This window comes from Streptopelia decaocto (assembly GCF_964273445.1).
Source record: "Streptopelia decaocto genome assembly, chromosome: 6".
Lineage (NCBI taxonomy): Eukaryota > Metazoa > Chordata > Aves > Columbiformes > Columbidae > Streptopelia > Streptopelia decaocto.
Window position 1 is genome coordinate 16686725 of NC_138660.1, and position 26207 is coordinate 16712931.

The 26207-nt window shown below is 41.7% G+C and overlaps 1 protein-coding gene across 1 annotated transcript in view; it reads left to right on the plus strand.

The window, feature by feature from the left end:
- The window catches only part of PID1 (phosphotyrosine interaction domain containing 1), an 85299-nt gene extending 59964 nt beyond the window's left edge, over positions 1-25335 (plus strand). The window contains exon 3 of the mRNA XM_082055881.1: positions 23371-25335. Within this exon, the coding sequence (XP_081912007.1) occupies positions 23371-23847 (477 nt within the window). The 3' untranslated portion in view covers positions 23848-25335. The remainder of the gene's footprint in view (positions 1-23370) is intronic.
- Positions 25336-26207: the final 872 nt, after the last annotated feature.

The following is a 26207-nucleotide window of genomic DNA, read 5'->3' on the forward strand; positions in this document are numbered from 1 at the left end:
ATCTGTTTCAGTGCAGACTTTGGAAATGATGACTCCTGTGATTTTTTTTGTAGCTATCTTTCTCTCTGACTTTCCCTCAGGCATCCAAGTGCTATCTCTCTAGAGGAGATTTCAGCAGCAGACATTAGGAATGGGGAAAGAGTTGCATGGTATGAGTCATTAAATAGCAATAAAGAAAAAAGATTATAAGATAGAGCTGTCTCAGAACAGGAACCACCTATTGTGAATTCTCAGGATTTTTGTTTGCTCTTGTTAAATGTCATCTTCTCTTTCTAAATGGAAAGCTGAAAAATGGGGACATGAATGGGCATTGTGCACTTTCACAATTAGTAAAAGCTCCAGTCACATCACAGAAGCGACTCAAATGTCTCTATTTCATTCCGTCCCCATTTCAGTCATCTTTGTTTTCTTGTTTACCAATATACTAATTGCATTTGGGAGAGGAGGAAGGGCTGTATTAGAAGCTTCTTTTGACAGCCAGCTTCAGTTCCTAGAGAAAAAAAAAAAATAAAAGAAAACAAAAAACCCATAAGACCTGTCTGTTGCAGTGAATTATTTCTGCTGATTAGTGAAGGCTGCGATGTGGAGGGCAGAGTTTCATCCAGTCCCCAGTTGGGGCTGCTCAGGGACATTCGACATGGTGGTTGAGCCATGTCCTGGGAGGGAAAAAATGCAAGTGGCTTATTTGCAAATGAACTTCAGGAGCAGTTTAGGCAGAAGCTGGACTGCGGCAGCCTGTTTTCCAAAGCTGAGCCCCCACTGCCACAGATGCAGCACAGCCGGGTGCTGCGTGCGAGCTCTCCCAGCTGGGACAGCAGCCCTGGCGGTAAACACTCCTGTTGCAGAATGTAAATATTTAGGGGTCCTGATGGAGAGTAAGCTCTTTCAAGAGCCTTCTGTTTATAATCATTCACAAAAGTAAATGTTTCCTATTATACAAAGAGCATGTGGTAGGTTCCTGAGCTTAAGCACTTCACTGAAGTTGTATGAGAAGCGTAAGGAGCTGGTGAGCCTCGCTTGCTGCTACTCCTTGGGCGCTCGACCAGTTGGGCACAGCTTTCCATCCCCGTGGCACTGGGCTCTGTGGGCTTGTACCAGCCCATCACTGCCCTCCAAGCGTGAAACTGGATGGACTTCAACCTCCCTGAAATGTGGTTGTGGCATGTGTCACATCTCAGCTGTGTAGCTCTCCTGCTCTCAGGAAATCCTGTCGTCACCCACCCCTCCTGCCTGTTTTTTTTTTTTTCTCTGTTTTCAAGTACTGAATAACACAGGATGCAGCCCCCTGCAGAAGTTCACTGGTCAGACCACATTTTTTATTAGGACACAGGGATTTGAAGGTATTTGGAATATACAGCTTTTGATATCTTTGAGGACAAAACCAGATGATGGCTTTGTAGCTGATTCGGTGGACTTTGCTAACACCTCTGTGGAAGAATTATGTGGTTTCAGCACAATGTAACTGTTTCTAACCTGGTTTACGAAAATGGTGCCACAAAGAACCTTCTGCATTCCAGAGTTCCTTCTCATGCCCCCTCATATGATGAAATCATAGGCAACCGTGAGCTTCCAGATTGCTTACAAAAATCATGCGGGTTTTTTCTGATGACTTAACCTTGCTCCTTTTCCCCCCCTTTTTTTTAAAAAGAAATACATTTGTGCTGCCACAGTGCAGGCACAGTTGCAGTGACCTTACTTGGTGTCACTGCAAATATTTCCAGCTGAAGGCAGTGGTGGAAATGTGCTTCCAGTTGGTCCCGAGCCCCTGAGATTCTCCCACACAGGTATGAGTCCTTCGTGCAACAACTTCGGGCTTTGCAGGCAGTTTCTTGTTCCTTCAGACTGATGCCTGTGTATGAGTCATGTCAGGGCAGGAGCCTTGCCCAGTGGCATGGATTGATGCAAGATGAGTTAATGTCTTGCTGAATTAAGAATTCATTGTCTTTTCCTGCCTTGTGTTGTATGTAACAGTTGTTTGCAGTCTGATATTAAGTTATAATAAGGTAGTATTTTTTCATCTCTTTAAGCTGATGTGGATGGGTTATTGAAGAAGGCTGAATACTCAGCTGATTTGATCTGATTGGGATTTCAGATAACAATATTTATCATAAAAGTGCACTCTGATTGGATTTGTTAAATATTACCATGAGCCATTTATCTTTGAGAGAAAACAAGAGGTAAAAATGTTCCGGGAGGCTGGCCAGAAATTTGGAAAGCTCATAGTAAAAATATGAATAATAATGGATGTTTGACATTGTTTGATATAATAAAATCTCATTTCTATAATTAAGATTCTTCATCCAAGACATTCACTTTTGCTTTCCATTCTGATATATTGTACTATCCCAGAGGAAAAAGAACAGTGAAACTAACTTGGGTGATTGTAAAGAAGTTAACAAATTTTTGTAGTGTTACTCCAAATGTTTCTTGTTCTCTGAAGGACCAAAGATGAGAGTCAAGCATTAGCTAATTTTCTTCATTTTTTTCCTTTACCACCTGCCTGCTGAGTGGTGCCTGTGCTGAACAGGAGTGCTGCTGCTTCTGTAAAGAAGCAAGTAGGAACACAGAAATCCCTGTTGCATCTCAGTGCCTGAGAGGCAGCTGAGCAAGAGGAAGCTGAGGTTTTCTGATGGTGCAGGGAGTGCTTTACCCTGGAGACCAGAGTGGTCAGACTCGTGCAAGTTCAGTTATGAGGCTTGTGGTCACAAGGTACCCCGAGTAAAGAAATAGTAATTATTCTCCTGTGATGGTAGTGTACAAGTAGTACCCTAATGAGATGCTTCCAGCTTTATAAGCTGCTATTTGCATGGTCCGTCTTACTTTCTGATTTCTTCTCTGTTAAAATAGGCGTATTGGTTTATGTGAAGAAACCGAATGTTTAGGTTAAAATAAATAAATAAATAGATAGATACAAGCTCCCCAGTGCTACACGATCCAAAGTTATCCACTGGTGCAGATGGGTTACAGGGCCCTCTCTGTGCTCGGTGCACAGAGGACGTGCTTGTTACAGCCTGGCTCTGGAGCTGTTTTTTTTTGCATGAGAGGTGAGAGATTTAGCTTTTAGATTTGGAGGTTGTCCAGTTCACCGAGGCTGTGTTGATGCTTACCAGAGTCCTATGACCAAAGTTTATATGAGGAAGAAAAGTGTTTCTTATTGTGTTAGGCTGTCATATAAGCAAGTGCAGAACGATTGTTTCTGAATCTGGTGTATCCCAAATTGTAGACTCTTCCAGACTACAGTGATGGGTTGTATGTCCACATGACTGGTATTAGATAGGTGTCTACTACAACCACCAAGTGGCACTCCAGATCCAGCAATCTAACAGGGGAAGGGTCTATTTTGGCCATCAGGTTGCAAGGATCTAATATACAATTATTTGCAAGACTGTAGACACCATTGAAACAAATTGAATTGCTGAAGGTTAAATTACTATCTTCAGAAATGTTTTTATAATATCCAGCTTGACATTTCATTATCCCAGTACAATATAAATATCAAATTTGATTAGCTGTCAAGCAGCAACAAAAATTATCCAACATCTTTCCATCATTTTTACTCCAGAAAAATAGTAGAAGGAATCATAAAAAAATAGCTGTTTGCCAAAGGTGAATTCAAGCTTAAAAATATGCATTGAAAATGGTATTTGATTGCGTTGCTAGAATATTTGTTTCCCAGGAAGTACCTTTATGAAGGGTGTTGGAGGCAAATGTTCAAGCTGCTGCATCCATTGCTGGATATAACATATTGTAGTTTGGGCCATGCTATTTTTTTTATCCAGCTTTAGTGTTGCTTCCAAGATTCATTTTGACACTTTGAGATTGCATTATGCTTACAGGACAAAAATCTCCTAGTAGCTTGCCCAAGATAAGTTTTTTAACCAAGCAAAATCTGAATAAAACATCACATTTAATTGACCTTGTTGGCAAAACCATTTGTGGGCAACTGTCTGTGTCCATATTTTAAAATTAAGATATTATGGGTCAAGGAAACCTCTGCTGTGTATCAAATTTGAGTTACCCTAAATTTGAATAGTGTCCTGTGTGCTGGAATTTAGACAATGCAATATTTAAAACATTTTTCATTGTCATAACAAATCATCCATCATACTCTGTGGATCTACAATTGTTTATAAGCATTTTATTACCATGAACAATTTCTAGCTCATGCTAAAATTAATATTCAAACTATGTGACATCAATCTAATTTTTTTTTGTGAGATTCATCTGTAATGCCAGTCTAGTATTTTACATATGTGACTGTGAAGGTAGCTGTTGGAAGAGGAACTTTAGCTATATTTCTGAGTAAATACATGGGCAGAGCTCCAGTTCCTGATGAAGTTGGGATATCTCTGCAGCTAAGCAAGAACTATGATTCCCTCTGGCTCATGTCTGTCACAGAACAGTATTACATTTAACAACTGTTTATGGGAGAGGGAAAAGTTGGTCCCATCCCCAGCAGGTCCTTGTTTCACATCATGCCTGGTGGTGATCACACAGCCCTGGTGGGGTAGATCACTGCAGCTCCTCTGACGTCTGTGTGGCTGCAGGTTGGCGCTGGGCACAGACATCACCCAGCTTTCTCTAAACAGACTTTTCAATGTCAGGTTCCTGTGATGGAGGCTGTATCAGATCAGGACCAAAACTTCAGTGTTTCAGAATTCTTTCCTGCAGGCTTTTTTGACTGCAAATGCCAATTGTATTTTCTGTTGACTTGATGTTTTCAGGAATTTTTTATTCTTTTAAAGTTATATAAGTTAATCTCACAAATGACTGTATATGGGTACCCATGGGGTAATGTAATGTAATTAAATGTAATACTGTTCTGTGACAGACAAGAGCCAGAGGGAATTGTAGTTCTTCCTTAGCTACAGAGATATCTTCTTGTGACATTAAATACTCTAGGGATTAGTATGCAAACACATCAATAACAAAATCTTTATATGATTTCTGGTTTGTATTCAAGTTGCAAAGAAAGCCATTACATTCTAGCCTATTGCTTAATTGAGATAAAATCAAACATTATCAGCTGGCATGATATTTTACATGGGATTTGTACTGCATCATGAGCTGTATCCTTAATAACTGATGATTGCAATCATATTGGAAGTGTGCTGTTCCTTTTTCATGGTTGTAGAATGATAAAACATGTTTAACAGCAGTGCAACAGAAATAGTTTATCCTTTGAGGCTTAAGATGGGAAGCCATTCTTCATTTTTATCTTAACAAAGAAAGAAAACACTTTATACCTTCCTTCTAAGTATCAGTGAACTGGCATGGAAAATTTATGACTAAGTTTCTGTTCTTGAACCAGATTTCCAGTGAAGATTTAAGGGTTGAAAGAGGCATTCAGGAAGTTAAGCCAAACATTTGGGAACCTTTAGTATTCCACCCATGTAACCTAGTGGGCTCCTTCACTTCTTTATGATGAGTTTCCATTGGTAGTGTCTGATAGTTACACAACAGAAACCTGCATTTACATTTTAGCCTGCGTTCCAGTGACCAAGGAGCTGCTCTGCTGGCACATGCTGGGTGATGGAGCAACAACATATGAACCCCAGCTCTTGCTATCTGGGTGAGCACCCTGCTTACCGCCCAGCAGACAGGGACTGTGGGGCCACTCTTACTCCGGCCTAGTTTGGGTGAAGATGGCAGCAGTGCGGGGTGCTGGGGAGGGTGGGGGTAGTTGGGGTTAGCATCTCTGTGTGGGGTAGTGCTACCCACCTGCAACATCCTTCACAACAGGCCAACCCACAGGGGTTCAAAATGTTTTATGGGGTGAGACTGAGAGCTAGTTAGGAGGTCACATTCATACTGCAGCTGTACTAGTGCTATGGTGGTGGTAAGCATTTCATCTGATCTCTTGGGACTTCCAGATGTTGGTTTCTCTGGTTTAGTATACAACGTCCTTTTGCCATCCTTCTCCTCCTCTGTCAGCATAGAGGGATCACACATGCCTTGCACAATAACTTTGCTGCAGTTAACTCACTGATCGAACTGTACGGCCATGGGCTTTGCTTCCTAATAGGCTTGATCACATTGGAAGACTTTATAAGCCAGAAGAATGGATTTTGATCCCTTTCTGTTTCGGTGCAACACAGCTGTTACAATGGTGCCTTAGTTACCTTAGGGACAAGCACTGTGTTTATCTTGGCTCCTGGTTCTCACTCACCATATGGCACCATAGCTTTGCTCTCATCTGTTAGGGGAGATGCTGCAGTAGTTCCACGTTTCCCTATGTGACATTGATATTCTACCACACTATGCATAAACCTGGTGTATCAGGTGTCTAGTATGTACTGAACACAGATTTTTCACACTGAAAACACAGTTTATGAAGACTTCTTTGTCAGGTCTCTGTGAGCTTTCCAGATTTGCATTTCAGTCCCAGTCCTTTCATGTGAGTGGCCATGTACTGTGCAGCTGAAGAAGGTGGTGAAGGAGTAGACATTAAAAAGGCTTCACTGTCAAAAAACAGGGATTGCTTCAAACGACAGACATCAGGGCACTAGTGACTGTGCTGGCTGCCATGTTTCTGCTTTCTGTACTCTGTGCCAGGGTTTAAAATCATATTTGTTTCTTCCACTTCACAAATGCTGGTGACCAAGCACAGAGCGGGTCAAAGCCCAGACAATCTTCTGCTTAGGAAATGGCTAAAAGTGACTCTGGGGCTGTATGAAATACTTCAGATAGATGTCCATATGACAACTTGGTATTTAAGCCATGAACCAGAGCCAGGGCTTTGCAGTTGCTTCAAGTTTTTTACTGGCTAGTTTATCTTCATTATGATAGATCAAACAAGACCATACCACAGGACTCATAAAGTTTTTGGAAAAGTATTACTACTGCTGTTGCTGAGGAGAGGACTGTTTGTTTTCCCTCTGTGGTGTTTTCTAGCAGGAGTTACCGCATGCGTGTTACCAGGGCCCCCAGCTCTGCCTTTGTCTTTCTTCCTGGCCCAGGTATCCTGACCAGCTTTTACACCTTTTCTTGTTCAAGGGTGTCAAAATTACATTTTCCTTTCAGCTGTTGCTCTTTTGCATGCAGTCCCTCCTTGTGGAGCGGGCAAGAGCTCTGCTGTGCTCTGCTGCCAAAGTGCATGATATGTCCACGTGGGCTGACAGGGAGCTCTGGAAAGCCCAAGGTCAGTTTTGCTCTGTGACCTTAGTGAGTTCCTGCTGTCTGTTGCTTTGCTATGAGTCAGACAACAGTCTATCTTTTGATTTAAAAAAAAAAAAGAAAAAAAAAAAAGAGAAGTCACTTCTTAGTAACTTCAAGCTGATCATCTGTTGGAAAAGAGTAGTGGCTCCTTCTAACCAGGAATCAGCGGGTCTTCAGAGTAGGAGGTGTTTGGTTTTCTGGCAGTGCTACACATGTGATAATGTCCTTCAGCTGTGATCAGAGCTTTACTCATCTGAGAAGTGCATATGAAGTGGCAAAAAACTGGGATTACAAGAATTTGCATTCCCTAACAGGTAACATAGTGATCAAGCAGAGTATGTGTACTTAAGTAAAGGTCATAAGTGTTATGAAAGCTGCTGTGTGTGTCTTTATCCATCTATGTGGAAGGAGTTGTGTTGATTCTTGCAGAATTTTTCCACACCTAAGATAATAATTGTGCCATCTGGCAAAGCCCAGAGCTTTATCTCCTTTTCCACTCTTGCAGGATACCCTTGGATACAAATTTCTGTTCTGTCCTTTACAGTGTGTATTTACTTCACTTTCATTTCAAAAAAAGTGTTTGAAGGTGGCAGATTAGTTGCTGGAATTGGAGAAGAACACAAGCAAGATAAAACCTGTTCTTGCCATTGCATCCTTGATTTAATTAGTTCAAATGCAAGATCTTGGTTATACCTGACAGTGTTTTGTGTAAGAGTTTAAGTGTTAGTTGGAAAGTATGAAGGACATTATGTCTTCTTTGTCTAAGGCATAAAAAGGAAAAGGCTGGTTTCCTTTTAAAAAGAAACTCTAGAGCAGTTTGTGCTCTACATCAGAGAACTGTTTGATTTCCTGATCACTTCCAGTCAGTTTGTAATACAAGTCTAAATCGAATCTATAAGTAGTAGCTGAAGTGGTTTTTGCCTTCTCTCAAGTTCTCACTTGATAAATCTAATTGTGCTGGTTGAGTATTTTTCTAAAGTGCAGCAGACTTATACAATGGAGAGTACATTGTGCTTTGGCATGTGGTACCGTGCTGTCATCCTCTTGGACCACCTCCAGGAGAGCTCAGGTGGCACATCTGCTGGGATCTCACAGCTTCTCTATTTTTATTAGCCTTTCTGACTTGCAACCTTTATGGTATGACCCACCCCTGAGATGCACTTTCTGTGGACTGCTCCATGGAATTTCTTCTGTTCACCTTCTAAAATTTCTTCCCAATATCTTAAATTAAAAATGTTTGGGTAAACCTTTTAGGGTTTATTCTAGTCATTGGTTTATGACCAGATTAACTTCATCTGAGTGGCTACAAGGAGCCTAAGGGTATCCTTGTGGATCATTTGGGAACATCCATGCACTCTCCTGTGAAGGCTATGCTCTGGTATGTGATCCACCCTGGAAACAGCTACATATCCAGGAAGAACTTTTTCAGGGTCATATCATTCCTCTTTCCTTGTTCCATGCATTTCCAGTCTTCCCTGTATAAAGTTCCAACTTGCTGTGGTTTTCATAACTTCCACGCTGTCCAGGCTCTGTCTCAAGCAGATGGGAAGCAGCTCACACCTATTTCCATCACCCAGCTGGTGCGGGCAGTGCTGGTGGGGCACTTCTCCATCACTGCGACTGCATTTTCCTGGGAGGGAAGGAAGGAAGAGGAGCAAAGGGCCCACAGGAACAGAGGCAGATGCAAGGAAGTAGCATAGTTACCTTGCTTCATGAACACCTTTCCTTCGCACGTACTGATTCTTGGGTGTTTATGTAGCCAGGACCTGCTCTGCAAAGTGAATGGGAGTGCAGCAGATGTGGTGGTATAAAGGTGGTGGTGCTCCCCCATGCTGTTGGGAGACACCACTCCAAGTGGCACTGTAAATGATGCGGACAGTGTCCCAAGCGCTGCAGTCATTGGAAAACTGTCTTTTTGCAAGGGTAGCACTGTTAGTGTGGCTGCTAAAGCACAGTTTCCATTTCCATTTATTACACTGCTTCTTCATAAATTGCCCTTGCAGTTTTTCTTGGTAATAGTATTCATCACCTCTGTTACTAAACTCTGGAGTTGGGGTATACAGGGACATGTAGGCAGCCGCTGTTTATATTTTAATGATACAGCTTGCAAAATGCTTTTTTTGAGAAGAAAGGTGTTATAAATAATTCAATGGAATTATTTTGTAGTACATATATATGTATATCATATCCTGTTAGAATAGCATAGTGTCACTTTAGGCGTGCAGATCAGAAGCTGTCTGTGTGCGTTGCTGAACAATTTGGCATCTTAGAAACCTAAGGCTGTCACAGGCATTACGAGATGATGCATTAATACCATTTCTGGGCGTTAGCGAGTTCATCCCCAGAAGGGCTGTGCTCCAGTTCACTAGTACGATTCACTTGTATGATCTTGCTGCCATGGGAGGGACTGCCTCACTTGTGCCATGTTTTAACTGAGGAGATTTTAATAATCTCTCTTCGGTGCTTTTGTGAGAAGGGCGATGCAGTTGTTTTGTATCTACAATTTTTGAATGAAAATAAAAATTTTACCTTGCTGGTGACAAAACATAAAGGCAAATTATAATCTATATTGTCTGCCATAGTACCTGTTTTTTAAGGTAGGATCTAACTTCTATTTCAGCTTTTTCTCCTTGACAAAGCAAAGGTAAACAAGATCCTCCAAAGAAACATCATGTGCTGGCTGCCTTTGCCTAGAGTAAGAAATACTAGGTTTGTGGTGTGGTGTTTTTGGTGTGTGTTTTGTTGTGGTGGTGTTGTTGGTAGTTTTTTTTTGGGGGTGGGGAGGAGGTGTAGAGGGACTCAGGGGAGGTCTTGTAGAAGCAGGGTTTTTTCTTGTAAGTAAGGTTCCCTCACAGAAATAGCTAGGTTGGCCTGTTCAGATTTGTGCATACATGGCTGGAACTTCAGTGCTGGTTCTAGGTTTTCACTGTAATTGAAGAATCTTCTACTTGGTTTTGGCCCAACAAGAGATACCAACTTGTTTTAATGAGGAGGCAACAGAGGGAAAGGGTAGAAAGCTAGAGACAGATGATAGGGGACAAATAATATAGTGTGTGCCTTTACTGTAAATATCTACGTTTTTAGCATGAAGTAAATTGTATGTTACCCAAAATGCCGTTTTTAGTTCTATTGTGCTGTCATATTTAAGCTCATGTGTAATTAAACCTCAAAGATATGTTATTTTCTATTTACAACTATTTAACCAATATAATAACAGCTTTGGTAGGAAACCAGACCATTAAGAGAGACTCAGCAAGGGCTCTAATCCTGTGAGTGGAAGTACAACCGTGTCCCATACCAGTGTTGTATCAGGGTCCTCAGGAATGGGAGCACTTTGACTTGGCTTGCTTCAGCCTGGGTAGGAAAAGCTACAGCCTTTTAAAAGACAAGTAATTCCTCATTTATTCCTCATTAATACACACACTGATATCTATTGCCAAATTTCTGCCCATATTTCTAGATACTGAAAGTGTGATCAGCTTTTCTTAAAATGCTCGGCATGTGTTGCTGTCTGTGCTCTTTTGAAAATCTCTGTCAATATCTCAGAGCAAAGGGAGAGAGCACTCTAAACCCATGGGCTTTCTTGAAATGCCTGGAAACATTTGGTTGCTGCTGTTTGTTGAAGAGAAACCTTCCCCTGTGGGCAGTTTATTCCAGTCTTGGCCATTGCTTTGTCAGTTCAGACCCTGCTTCTTTATTCTTCTCTTTCTGTCTGATACCCGAAAGTGCTGGAGAAAATATTATGCGCTGGTTGGACTCTTAGTTTGATATGAGCAAGAACTATTAAGCTCTTTAAAAAACCTGCTTATTCTGTTAAATAATTTTAATGACTATGTGGAAAATTAAAAGTGTAGGATGATGATAAATGGCTAAGACTAAGTACTTACTTGTTACAGAGCTATGAAACACCTTGTTTGTGGAATGTGTTTGAGTAATTGTTTATACAGAAAATAGTCATCAGACTTCTGAGATTTTTACCAGATATGTATTGCAGTCACAGCTAGCAATAAGTTAACTTTTCAGTGGTGAGACCTCATTGAGCTGCTTATGCTCCAGAATGGCCTGTGCTTTGTAGGATGGATGTATTTTACTTAGAGCCAATGTCATAGGCAGCCTCTAACGTTCTTTACTTTAGGAAGCTGTGTTCTGTTGTCACATTGAAGATGATTTCAGGCAGTTATTGTTGTTATACCCAGACCTGGCCCTCTGTCCCCAGGTGGGCCAAGCAGCAACTGGAGGAAAGGTGCCTGAACTGCAGTACAAAGCCCCTGGCAGGGTCTCTGCTCCCTATGGCTTGTCCCTGTGGTCCCAGTCACTGCCAGGCTGCAGAGAGGGAGACAGAAAATAGGAACAAGTGCAGCTGCTGTTGTATTTCTTTTACCTTAACTTCTCCTAAAGCTACATAGAGTAGATTAATGTGATGCTCTGCAGTTTCAGTGGTTGCTCTGAATCAATATTGATCCCACTGTTGTGTTTTGCTCTTGTATCTTTATATCCTTTCTTTTTACTGTTCATACAAATACAGAAGTCCTCTGCAAATATAAATTGGAGCAATTTTTAAAATTCAGATGGCAATTTTGGTTGGGTTAACTGAGAACTGCAAGACTTGGGCCTTTTTATAATGTTATTGATTATTATATTTTTAGCTGCAGATATTTATTGTTGTACAAAGACAGTAAGTGTTAACAAAAACAGAGAAAGGTCTATTTATTTCCATCATCGCCAGTTTCTTTTTTTCTTTTGCTCCCTAAAGTTTGCACCAGTTTGTTCATCAAACAGATCGACAGCAGGGCTATTCACTATAGATATTGTCTTTGCAAAGTCAACTTTGGGGCCACTGGAAACTATGAAAATGAATTATCTGCCCTTTGTAAAAGCCATGGCCTCTGTAATACCAGAGAGATGAATTGTGGATATGAAGGGAGCTCCTAGGAATTCACTGTACAACTGGTGTGAATAGTGACTGAGTTTGACCTGCAGCCATCTGAATTGTACTGGGTGCAAGCTGCTGTAAGAGACGATCTGAATTGCAGCAGTGGTAAGAAGAGCTGTCCCCAGAAAAGAAGACCTTTGCCCCTCTCCCCTTCTTTCTTCCAGACAGACTTCCACTTTGGGGTGCCACCCTCCAGGTGCTCCAAACCAAGGCTTGGTCTTTCCTTTCATCTTGGCTCAAACCAGCACCATAGAAGCCTCCATGTCTTGTTTTTTGCTCCAGGTGGTTAAGGACTATGCTATCTGGCTGCTGTGTAGGCTCATCGCCGCAGAGCTGAAACACATTCCAAGAGAATGGGTTGGAGGCAATGTAGCTGTTTTTGGAGAGGCACACAGGTGATGTGATTAAATTAGCTAGAAAAGGAGAGAAGCTCCCTCTGTGTCACTGTGAAAGACCTCTTGCTGCTTGGGGAAATTCCCAGGAGACAAACCTCTCTGGAGCCCCGTTAGCCTGCATGAAGGCCCAATTCACTGCATGCTCACCTGGGCTAAGGATCGATTTCAGATCTTTCTGTACGGGTTGGAAAAATATCATCCAAATGGTAGTACCATTCAAATCCAAACTGTTTTGAAGGCACAGGCCAGCACTAAATCCATTGTGAAGTCAGAACCACTGTGAGCCATGGCTTTGGAAATTAATTAAAAACTGTGTCTTCCATCATTATACTCGATGGGATGTATTTGCTCTTTTAAAATCTTTTGTTTAGTCTGCTAACATGCTGTTGCATTGTTGACTGGGAAGTTTTGGGTTAAGGTGTGATATAGTGTCATAAACATTAGAGGCAGAAATGCTGTATTCTTTGTGTCTTTGCAGACCCTGTGTTGCCTTGGCCCTGATCCAGAATTTGGTAACACAAACATAAATGATAAATCAGATGTATTTATCTAAGAACATTTAGCGATAAAAAGCATTGTTTAAACATATTTTCTTTTTAATAATATATTTAATGCTCTCTATTGCATTGTAATATGCAAGGTCTGTTTTTCATTGCTGCAGTGTAAAATCTCCATCCCAGTGTAGGCACTGTGTTTCTTCTTTGAATTAGTCTTTTCCTCAAGACACTAAAACTTCTCAGAGCTGGAAAAGTCTCTAAGGGTTTTGCTAAGTCATGGAACTCATTTCACATAGTGATGCATGAAGGAGATGTAAAACTAATGGTTGAATACCTTAATAAGAGACTTTGCAGATGCAGGTAATGTTACATTTATATGGTGGCTGATATTTCTGTGTTCCCTTGTTCTCTTCAGGGAATATGTTTCATTTACAGTGTGTGGAGGATAGCAGAAGGAGTAACTGCTGCTCTTTCTTGGAGTCTCTCATGTATGTGGTTTGTTTCTTTTTTTTTTTTTTTTTTTTTAATGTTACTGGTCTTACATCACTCAGGGGGAGGAAGAACTGAAATGGTTTCGTTGTCATTATTTCTCCTCTGTTCTTCCTGCAATGCAGGCCTGAGTCTTCTCTGGAAATACAAACCCAATTTGTAGTCATCTTCGGTGGTCCCTGAAGCTGGCTCCCTTCCCTTTTGCTCTTAATTTCAGGTGTTGTCAAGTTGTGCCAGGAAGCAAGTGCAGTTGGGATGTTTGGTCTCCAGAACTGAACGTCTTAGTAACACAGGCTTTGTTCAGTTTTATTACTTGGCACCTTCTTTTAAAAGGAAGAAGTAAAGGGGAAATACAAGGATCTCATGGGGAATGCTGAAAGAAGGGAACCTTGAGGACAGATCTCTTAGCCATAAAAGATTCTGACAAACGTACGCTCTGCGTGGCTTCCTGGGAGTACTTCCAGTGTCCAAAGCCTTGGAGAGTGTGTAAAATGCACATGCCTTGGTGGAAACGGTGGCCCAAGTTATATAGCCATTCCTGTACTCGCCCTTTGCATGCTCCATTAAAATTGGAGAAGTTTTTGTAGGAGTGGTGCCAAAGTGAGCTTTCTGTGGGTTGGAAAGGAAGGGGAACAAAGCAAAAGCAAACAGCCTATTCCCCCCCTTAGCCAGTGGGCTCCTTCCCTCTGCTCTGAGACACCAGCTGTGAGGAGCCCAGCACTGAAAAGTTTTTTGAAATATGATGAGTTGCTTAATCAGATTTCCATGTTCGGTTTCAACCTCATGTAAATCAAGAATGTGTAGGGAGAAAAGCTTGTGTGTAATTTGAAAATAAATCTGAAGGTAGATGTCTGGTTTAGGGGAGATCATGATTATACAAACTTATTTCTCCTGGCAGAAGCTGCTTTCTCAAAGTAAAAGGTTTTGAGGTGGCAGAAGAGAGGTTTTGGAAGGACTTTGTGTGAAGGAAAATCCAAGTAATTGCAACTAGTGACTGCAGTGTGGGTTGGTTTTTATTCTCACTTCCCTGGCTGGCCCCCCATCTCTCCTCACCCTGAGAAGGACAATGGGAAATGAACTGGCTTACCCAAGAATTAATTTCAACCCAGTGGTAACTGGGCACAGAGAAATGAAGTTACATGAGGCAATGAAAGGAGACAAAGGAAGAAAGTGATCTAAATAACAACGTAAAGAAAATAAGTGTAAATAAAAGTAATCAACTTATACAGTAGGGCGTACAGCAGCCCTGCTGAGGTTATATATGATCGATGTATTTGTTCATTCAGTTACGTCTTGCACTGCAACATTTTTAAATTGATTTCTTGAGTTTTAAAATAGTGCAGCGTAAATCTTCCACTCACACCAGGACCCATGTGTCTGTGACTGCAAGCTAGCTGCAGTTTGCCAGTTCCACTTGATTTCTTTTCAGACTCATCCCCACAAGCCAAACCACAAACAGAGCTTCTTGTCCAGTGGAAAATGGCATGCAAGAGGCGATCCTTTTTTTGTTAACGGGAGGTTGCAGAGGTTGCTGGCTCTCAGGTTGTGTTTGGGCTTGGTTAATCATTTTGCCAATTAGCCAGAGACTCCTGATTGCTGGATGTGAGTTAGATGCTCTTTGGTTTAACTGAGGACAGTAGTGTAAGACCCAGGATAGTTTATGAAGAGGCTTCTTGAGCCAGCAGCCTAATGTAACAAAAGGTGAAAAGCTCAGACTATAGCCTTTCTTAGGGCTGTGTTTTCAAAGGAGAACTCTGCTTGCTTCCTTATTCATCCCACACTGGCCATTTGGCCTGGAGAGCCAGTGGGCTTTTTCTTGTTTGCTTTTGTTCTTCTCAAAGCTTACATATTAAGCCATCAAGGGTAATTTTTTTCCTTTCCAGTACATTTGTTTACTAAATCTTAAACTTGCCAAATGTCACTGGTTTTTCCCTTCTCTCTCCCACACAGTGTGGTTTGGTGTTGGTGATGGGGCTGGCCATGCACGGTAAGGAGAGTTCTGCTCCCATGGGGACTCCGCAGAGGCTTTTGTCTTTTGCTGCCATGCCCATGTGCCATCAGCAGATGCCTGCCAGGATTCTGCTCTGGGATGACTGGGGTTCTGTTTGGTGTGAACAGGGGCTCTGGGATGTCAGTGTGCTCTTGGGTGTCTCACTCAGAGCTGGGACAGGAACTCAGAGATGTGCCCTGTGCTTGTTGTCCGTCATCCACAATTGCTGGAGTACTTGTCCTGCTGGGTATCTGAGGAGTGAGAGGTCCTTAGTGGGTGAGCTCTGCCCTCTGTCAGAAAAGTCCTGTGCCTGAGATGCTGCCCTGGTAAATATGGGACTGGGCCTTGGGACACCCACCTTGCACCACGGTAACTCATCTGCTCTGCCTGCTGCTCTGTTAAAGGGCTTTCCTAGGCTAGCTCACAAGCAGCAGTGGAATTGGTAATATGTGTTTGTTATTATTTTTTTTTTCTGCTGAGAATGAGCATTTTTCAAGAAAAGGCATTTTCACAGTGCCCCAGCTCTTCCTTCTTCACCTGCTACAGCTTTTTGGAAGCACAGAGGCTGTAACACATGGAAGAATAATGATGGGTTAAAAATCACCAGAGCTTTTGTGTCCTTTAAAGGGATTTAGTTGGAGGATTGAGTTATGTCCAAAGTGACTGCCCCGTGCTATCACCTTACGCCTTACTGAGCTAAGGCAGGATCTGCTGCACGGTCACAGCTGGGAAACGTGGGCAAATAAAGGCACCTGTGGAGGGCTGCTGTGAGCATAGCCATGGGGACAGACAGACAGAGGGAGGGAAGCAAGGAGCAGCTGCTACCCAGCGTTGTTTTTCTGAAGGAGTTCTGAAGATGTAAAGAAGAGTTGAATGCATTTCTTGCTGGGCTTGTTTGTTATTTTTGTTTTCGAGGGAGAATTTTTGCATTGTTTTAAAAACTTATGTTGAGCTTCATTCCTACTAAAGGAGTAAGATGCTGGCTGTTGACTTAACTGCTGAAGGGGTGCTGACGCTTCCAGCTTTTTCTGGAGCTACTCTTTAATTCCTTGGAATAAATCAGACCTTAAATATTGACTTTTTTTTCTCTCCCTCCTAAACTGGACAGCAGCCGTCAGAGTCGATGGTTATTTTCCATTAAATGGTTGCCCAGCTCAGTCTATACTCCCTCTGAATTTTGTCTCCAAAATAAAACAGTTCTTCACATCTTTCTTTAAGCCATGTTAGTGCATTTACTGAGTATTTCTGAGTGCTGAGGAGCCCTGTGTTTTCCACAAAGACCCTCGTGTTTGTGCTGTGAAGGCTTTGGCTGGATGGTGAGCAGCATAGGTGAGAGAGCAGCGATAGGCACAGGGAAACTGTGCAGCCTTTTTCCTTAACTGAGTTTGTTGGGTCTTACTTAAGCAATCATTTACGGTATTTGCTCAGTGATCCAATGGAATGTCTGGGATATTTTTGTTTTTCCTGCAGAGCCAAAAAGCATATTTTGGCTCTACATCCCAAAGCCGCCAGCCCGAGGCAGAGTCACTGCGCCTGAGGACGAGGGGAGCTCAGCTGGTGTGGCGGGACAGCCACCCTGACTGGCACCAAGTGTTCCCTAATTAAAGATGTGGCAAATGACTCTACAGCTAAATTTGCTTTTACTGAAATGAAAGATGCTTCATGACTGACTGAGCTACGGGGCAGCTTGCTGCAGGTCTGTACTGCTCGTATCCCAGCTCCGCTGTGGGTAAAAAAATCCAGTTTCTGTGTTCAAAACTGTGTGACCCCCTGGTGAGCCCTGACCCTCCCTGGCCTGAGTGCGGGTTTTCTGAGTAGCAGCTTCTTGCAGAGTTCTCCAGACCTGGTAATGATGGATGTGGAGACTGAGCTTTGCTCTGGTCTTGACAGCATGTACGTGGAGCCTGGGTGAAGCCTGGGCTTTCTCATCCCGTGGGTGCTTTTGTATTGCTAACCCAGACAATTTCTGCATGTTTATCTGTGTTCCAGTGGCAATTCATAACAAGACATGCACGCGCCCTCTCAAACCTGATTTTGGCTGCTCCTTTCTTCAAGTTTCCTCTGAATTTCTCTTTAATATTTTTTGTGAGTTTACCTGATCTTTAGGCTGCTGCTTCTTGCTTGGCTGGGACAAGCTGATGGTTTACTTGCTGACTGAAGGATCTATACCTGTGCGTCCTGACACAGACCCTTCCAAGAGTTTTTTTTCCTTCACCACGTGCCATGAAGTTGCCACAGGAAAAATTCCTTTAATTTCAGAAAGAAACATGTCATTACCTCTGCTTGCCTTACCTTTAACTGAGGAATATCTTGCTGTCCTGGATCAAACATAATCAGTTGCAACTAGACCAGCTTGGAGGCTAAAAGCATGTTTATTTTAAAACGCAGATCAACAAAAGAGTCAGTCACCTATTACTAAGATTTGCATAAGATTCAAAATCCTTTGGGGCATCTTCCAATGTCTGTGAATATGCAAAGTAAATACCTGCAGGCTCAAGTTCTGTGCTCTATTTGTTTTATTTTTTTCATTTTCTTTGCTAATTTTGTTGACAAAGAGCATCATTATCTGCTGTGGAAGAAATACTTACATTAAAGAAGTGACTAAGTAGTTAATTTTCCATATGGTCCTTTGATCATGGTCTTGAACAGTGAGAGAGCCCAGAGTGCTGTGTGCGTAGGTGTTCCTGTGCCAGCTTCCTGTGCCAAGAGAGCATCTGCCCTCATGTAATGTAGCAATTGTGGATCTTTACAACTTGGATCTGCTTTCTTGGAGCAATCATAATCTATGGGCCAGTGCCAGGGAACAGAGGGAGAAAAAGAAATTGGGCCACCTAATTTTAGATGCCTAAATGGGGCTTGTGAGTTAGGAGCCGTATGGACTTCTGGTCTATAGGGGAGTCAGATCTGAAGTAGATCGACACATGCAGGAGCTAAGCTGTTCTTTATCTCATATGAGCTCTGAGTAAACAATGTGAGGTCAGTGATAAAGAATTGAGTGTGAAAAGTAAAACCCTCTTATTACTTCTGACAAATCGTGTTGTGCTAGAAGCCAAAATGTCTGTGGCAGCTGCTGTATTGGTCCTTTCAAAGCTGTTAAGCTCTTGAGCCTAGTTATTAAAAGATACTTCTATTCCATGTTACTGGACAAAAGGGGTTGAAAACAACAATGTCAAAATACTCAAATGTTTTTCTGTGTCCAGGACAATGAATGAAAGATGACATCGATTAATCTTCATGTCCTTTGACATGAGACATCTCTACGTGTCAGATGGCTGTAGCTGTGTTATGAAAGGGCAAAGGCACAGCATTTCTCTGTTGAGGACAGTTTTGTCAGATACTGCCACTGCTGTTGGCAAGTCTCTAGGGTGAAATAAGGAGCTCTTCAGAGCATCTTGGCTTTTGCTAAAGGTTTAAATGTTTGCAAGCACAGAAGTGCTGAAACCACAAGTGTATTTTATGTCATGTTGGGTGACAGCAGCTTGCTAGGAAGCGAAGGATCAGATGGAAAATGCCAGTTTGCCATAGAAAGGTTGCAAAGGTGTGGATAATTTTCAACATGCACGAGAAGTTGTTGTGAGTTGTACCTTGCAGAAATCCATAGGAAAGATGGAACACTCAAAACAAAGGACTGAAAGTGCCATGAAGAAATATATTCCTACCTCTGGAAGAAGATTGATATGATATGATTGATATGAAATACCTATATGGCTTAAGGTTAATATAGTGGCATTGAGCTGGCTTTTCCATTCCTTTTCTTACTTAAAATACCTTGTCCAAAACAAGTAAAGGCTGTAACTTCTTGATCATAATCTACATGTTGCAACCTGTGACTCGTCTGCTTTGCGCTGAGGCTAGAGAAGAGGGAACGCGGCTGCTGACGTCGGTGTGTATAGAATGACACTTGCTATGGGACATGCCACGCTGTCGCAAGTCATCTTCCTGGACTGATGTGTGCTGCCCAGTGACCTCTGTCCAGTGTTTTGAAGGAAGGAAAAGCATTATTCAGTCCTGGTGAGGGCTGGCTTGTGGTCAGGGCTGTATTATCACAGATGTAGCTTTCAGCCTGAGCTATGGCTATCGCCAGTCCTTGTCAATAATTATTCTCTAGTTAACGAGGCTCTACAGTTGATTCTGTTCAGGTATTTCTTCAGTATGTGTTTGCACATGCACTAGTAATAAAAATAATAATAATGTCTTTCTGTGGCCTTCACATCTACTTCTTACAAGTATTAAAGAGGAAATTATTTTTGTTTTTATACTTCCTGCTGGCTTCACACTGATGAGACACCACGGATTTTAATGGAAAAGACCACCAGTGGGAGTTTTTGCCTCAAAATAATTTTCTTCTCCATCTGATAATGAAAAGAGTAACCCGTTCTTTCATCTTTGGTTGGCAAACTTGGGAATCGGAAAGGAAGGTGTGACAGCTTTACTCTAATGATGTGTGTGGGCAGTGGTTTCTGGGCATTTAAATAAACGTGGGTGTACTGTGAGACATGATGAGGTAGGAGCCAAGATGCAGGGAGCATTGCTCATGGAATAACAGTGTAATGTGGAGCTCAGTGAGAAGTGCCCTATAAATCATTCTTTTGCCAGTTTTAGTTCATACGAGAACTGTCCCTGCAATTACGCAAATGTGAATATCGAAGTTACTAAATTGGCCAGTTATTGGGTTAATATGTAACAGATAACATCTAGATGATATTTAATAATGAAGAAAACTTTGTTCTGAACAAGATAGTGCTTTTTTTGTGTCCAGTGTTCAAGGTGTCTCACCAGCCCGTGGATCCCTGTTCTATATTTAGCAGGAGACCATGAAGTGATCTGTCTTCACTAAGAGCTTTGGTAATGCTACTCTTGTGAAATGCTTGTATCTCAACTAGGAAAAAAATGATCATTTGTTTAAAAAGAAACAAAAAATAACAATGTTAGTAGGTGTTGATGTTTCTGTGTAAGACACAGCACAGAAGAGACTCTAAACCAAAGGTTTTGTTTATTCTCTCTCCTGTGAACTCCTTGTTGTAATGTCTAAGCACTTATAAATATTTATGAATGTGTCCTCAAAGGAAAATGAAATTTATATAATGGAGATGTGAAGTGGTGTTTAAGTAAGTAACTTTCCAAAGGTTCCTACGCAGTGATGATGTGACAGAACTGGGACAGTAAATCAGACCATTATGTCCCATTTTGGTAAACAAGCCATCATCCCATCCTTCTTATTAGTTACTTTTGCCTTGGCTGCTTTCAGAGTAAATTTCTGCTTTTCTACGTGAAATAAAAATAGTTTATTTGTGAGGAATTAGGTTATTTTTTGTAACTTCACACTTAGGCAGGCCGTGCATGGATTGATGGCCAACAGGGGGTTGCATTTAGTGGCAGTGAAGGAACTGAGAGAACGTTAAACTCAGTTTACACTCCTGTGTGACAGCTCGATCCAGTCTTGCTCCTCCACTGCCAGAGGTGTCCCGAGCATCACCTGGGTGTTGTTTCTGCCGCAAAGCTGATGCTCTGTGTGCTGGGAGTGAATCTGCAGCGCTGAGCTCAGCAGCACTACCTGCCTGGGAAGACCTTCAATGATGCTTCCTAAGTGGGATGCAGCTGCCTTTGCTTTCCTCCCCTCGCCCATTCCTCATGCCATTGCAACAGTCAACAGCTTCCTCTTACAGACAAGCCTGTAATGAAACAATTCCCTGTGTTTAGTGTTATGTAGTAATGAGAGGGGCTCATTTCTGCGTACTCTGAATGATGCCGGTGTTCTGCGAACGGCGGCTGGGGGTCCAAAGTGTTGCGGTGGTGGCAGCATCTCTCCTGTGGCCCGGGATTCCAAACTGTATTTGGGCAATGACAAAGTGCATGAGCAAGAGGCTAATTCTCTGTTCCTTAGGGTTTAAAGGCTTTGTGTAAATCTCTTTGAAGTCAGTGAAGGACTTTGTTACTGCAATGGGCTTTGAATCTAACCCCAAATGCTCAGTTAATTTATAGTGTGTGTTAGCTTGTGGATATGAACTGATGCCGAGTGAACCTTCAGAGAATATACTGAATCTGCAAATTTGCACACTGATCTTGATCTTTCAAAGCAATATGACTGTGGGTACATGTTGAAATATCCCCCAGTATGTTGCAGACACATTCCTCTTTGGTCTTGTATGTGCTGTTTGTATGTGTTTAGCTGGAACTATGAGCTCTGAGATTTGCTTTTAAGTAATTCTACAGTACTTTGGGGAAGTCAGCTCTCATCACTAATAAAATAAAGCAAAACATGGGTAGGTCTTGCCTTGTTAACTGTTCTAGCTGTTGTGTTTCCCACTGTTTCAAAAAATATAAAGCTTTATAAGATTTAACATACTCCCAGTGCAAAGCATGAATATTTATAGGTAAAGAATAAGACTTCCTATTTTGAAATGTCAGTGTTATGAAATTGCTTTTTGGCAGACATGATTAAGCCACACAGACTTCCAATAATGTTTTGTAAGCTTTTTCCTTAATTATGGCTTAATTTAGGTCTCTGAGTTTTGCAAAACCGATGAAGCTTGCAGCAAAATATTTTTGTGGAAAATTTTGTTTGCATGGAATACAAATCCTGTATTCCTTGTGGGTGTGAATTTTTAAATGTCTTTAAATGTGGAAATCCCATATTTTTTCTTTGCATTTCTTAAAGCATATACAAAATAAAAAAAACTGGTACTGTGTGTTTAATACAGAATTTTGAAGAAATTCATTTGGAAAGTGCATGTGATTACATTTTTTTTTTCTCTAAGCGCCTAGAGTAAAATACACATGAGGTTATAAGACGTCAAGCAAGAGACATGAGATTCTGTCTCAGGCAGTTACTGCTGCAAGAGACAAATTAGACTTGCTTTCATAGAGTTGTTCTTAAATGCATCATTCTGGCAACAGCAATAAATAGAATAATCTCCATAATTGTATTTATGTAGTGTTGATCTGTCTTTTCTAGAGAAAGTCTCTTCTCCCAGATAAAACAATCTTCCATTCAGCTGTAAGTAGAAGAAAGCTTCTTTACTCAGATTTAGGGGAATGTTTCTGCACAGACTTAATACAGAATTTTGATATGGACCTCTCAGTAAATTCGATTTTTTTGGTGAACAAAATATGGTAAGGCTAGTACACCAAAGGAAAGCAGACACCTTGCTTTCCTGTGCAGTTTGAATAACAGGATATTTATTCAAAAGAGGCAGACAGAAAAGCACAGAGATTATGTGATTAAACTAAGGGAGATTTATTACTAGATTTTATTTAACAGCATATTTTCTTAAGTTGATGTAATAAGTGTCCCAGCCCTGCTCAAAGATAGAGTTTTGAACAGCTTCGAGCTATTCCTGGCTTAATACGAACAGCAGAAGTGGTGGAAAACCAGGATCATTTTGGAATAAAGCATTCAGACAGTTTAAAATCCTCTGCCATGACCATGCTTTTCTGACCTCCCACAGCCTTGCATTATCAAACTGAGAATGTCTCAGTCTCCCTAGTATTAATGTTTGAAATACGGTGCAAAGAAACAATCTGAATAAAGAAGAAAATTTTAAAAAATTGTTAACATCAGAGCTACCTGAGGCATCCTCTACTGGCACTTAGACTTGTTAACGTGAGCTTAGAGATGCAGTCATGGGCTTTAAAGCTGGGCTTTCCAGGGGAGCTGAAAATGGTGAAAACCCTTGAAATTAGGAAAATGAACATTTTTAATATCTGAGTTTGAATGGTGATGTCAGCATCTCAAAACACAAATATCTAGAAAGCAATTTGAAAACTGTTTTACTGAAGATAATGGGGAAATTAGACAGTGAAAGGGGGTTTCTTTTATTTTCCAGGCAAAAGAGAGTTCCATGGGATGGCAGGAAGCAATGCTGGACTCTACTGCTGTGTCTCACCTATCTTTGCTCTTCTTTGCAGGTTACATATTTGGGTAAGGTTTCCACAACAGGGATGCAATTTTTGTCGGGCTGCACAGAGAAACCAGTCATTGAATTATGGAAGAAGCACACACTCGCCAGGGAGGATATTTACCCAGCTAACGCCCTTCTGGAAATTCGCCCTTTCCAAGTCTGGTTGCATCATCTGGACCTCAAAGGCGAGGCAACAGTCCACATGGATACCTTTCAGGTAGCACGTATAGCCTACTGCACTGCTGACCACAACGTCAGTCCAAACATCTTTGCTTGGGTCTATAGGGAGATCAACGATGACTTGTCCTACCAGATGGACTGCCATGCTGTGGAGTGTGAGAGCAAGCTGGAGGCCAAAAAGCTGGCCCATGCCATGATGGAGGCCTTTAAGAAGACTTTTCACAGCATGAAAAGCGATGGCCGGATCCACAGGAACAGCTCGTCAGAGGAAATGTCTCATGAATTTGAATCTGACGATGGCTGACTGAACTCATTCACAGTTCAGCAAAGGCAGAAATGGCCTAGGGAATGAGAGCTGATGAATGAATAAGCAACGATTGAAATTGGGGAATGAAAGGACTGCCAAACACTTGTCTGACCAGCTTTTAAAATCAAAAGAACAATTCAGTACTTACTGATATGCATCATCAAAGTCATTACATTACATTGAAATCTGCTGCTGTTGCAAAAAGCTCCCTCCCCTTTCTCCCTTACCTGCCCATCACTGCTCCTTTCTTGTCTCTGTATTTCAGGTGTGCATCATGAAGTAGAATCATTCCTGTTTGTCCTGTTAAGACTGGTCAGTCCATTTTATTAGTGGCTTCTCTGGCATTCCTAGCTGGGGGCTGATATACAAGAGCAAGCAGACCTGGAAAGCCCTAATGGTTCCCGAAGAATCTTCCTCTGTGATGCATCACAAAAATCCTTTGACCATACATAGGCTAAGACAGCCATACGTAGCCTTTTAGACTAATGGCCTGGCATTCTGCAATTAATTCATATTTCACAGATAAAAAATGAAAGAAGATGCTTGTATGTACACATTATATCATATGCTATCCTTTATTTTATTCATTTTACCTATTTTCTTAATATACCTGCTGCCACATATTTCACCCAACACCAGTAGTTGCAGTTTCAGACTATATACTGCAGGATACCAAAAAAGGGTGGGCAAAAATACTCCCCAATGGCCAGGGGTACAGTGAGCCAGCAGCCCTGTCTGTGCATTTTGCAACCCTGATGTGCTCCGCTGGGGGGGCGCCTGCTGGTAAGAGTTGAGGGACACTTGGGTCTGTCAGTGTTTGAACTGTGACTTCTCATCAACCTCAGGTCTGAAGTGATATGAACATGGGAGCCTCAACTCCATGTTACTGGTCTCCACATTGCTGGTCGGGTGGCCCTGGCGAGGTGGAGCTGGTAGTGCCTCGTTGCACAGCCAGGGCTGCCTGGCTGTAAAAATCAAAGGAAACGATCCCTTAGGAGTCAGGTTTGAACGTCTGTTCTGGTTGAGAACCTCACATTAAGATTCCCGTATCTTTCCTTGTTCACAGATATAGAGAGTCATGCCTTTCTTAAATGCAGATGTTTAATAAAACTCAAATAAAAGGAAAAATTTGTTTCACTTGGTATTTTTTAAGGCCGAGAGCAGATTAATAGTTTGCAATTAATGCTGCTCCTTTATACAGTTTTGTTTGTAATTATGGTAATGTTAGGGGCACTAGGGCACCTTGCAGAAGCCTTAAAAGAAAACTAATCGAAGCAGATAGCTGTGTCTGTGTTTTGTGGGTCTATATGTTTGTATGTGAGAGTGTACGCATGAGTCCAGTGTAAAGCATGTAAAATGAGCATGGAGACATATTGAGAAGGGCCCACATCTCTTGAAAGTATGCTTGTTGCTTTACAATGTATGAAAACTATCTTCCAGCATAAATGAATTCATACTTTAATAAAAAAAATGTTTTGAGTTAAAGCTTGGGAGTTTTAACCTGTCTTTCCAGTGCAAACCGTGTGGTTTTGTTTATGTGTACGGGTACTGTGTTCATTTCATTTAGTAGAGTGAAAAGGTTAATTTATTCCCCTCTAGTATTGCATCAGTTTACGTGCAAATTACCTTTAATATTTTGAAATTATTTTATTTTAAATATTTAGGTAAATTATTGCTGTGAGATTTTATTTTTAACTTTGCTATGTGTGGACATGACATATAATTTCTGCCTTGCAAGAGGTGGCAGAGATACCCCCCCACACACACACATCTGGCCAGCTGAAATGAACTCTGCTGAGTGGGAGCAGGATCTTGCCCTGCTTACAGAAATTGCAGAGTGGCTTGGGTGCAGTATTACATGTTGGGATGGGGGATAAAACACCAGACTGGCAGCTTCCAGAACTGTTTCTGTATCTTTACATGATCCAGTGTTTCCAAATACAGTTCTAGAAATGGCTTAATTTTTATTCCCAGAATACTCATTTGGAAGGTTGTATGGGCTATATGCTGGTAAAAAAAAACCAAAACAAAACAACCAAGAAATCTGAGTCCTCCCATGTATGTATTTGTCTTTTTGACCAAAGGCAAAATTAGGCAAAACTTCCTTCAAATTCTGACACATAATTTTCTTTTGCTCAGAGCTGTAATCATGTGTTAGTTTCTTTACTCGTTTGGATGTTCTGCCACCAAGGCTGCTGTGACTCAGCGTGTGAAATCCCCGGTTCCATCTTCTCAGCCAGATGGCCCTGCTCACAACAGAGAGGTTTGAGTGCGAATCCCAGCTCCTCACAGAGAGCTGCTGGGGCGCGGGAGGGGGAGAAGGAGGAGGGTACCAGCCCTCCTCACACCCCGGAGCT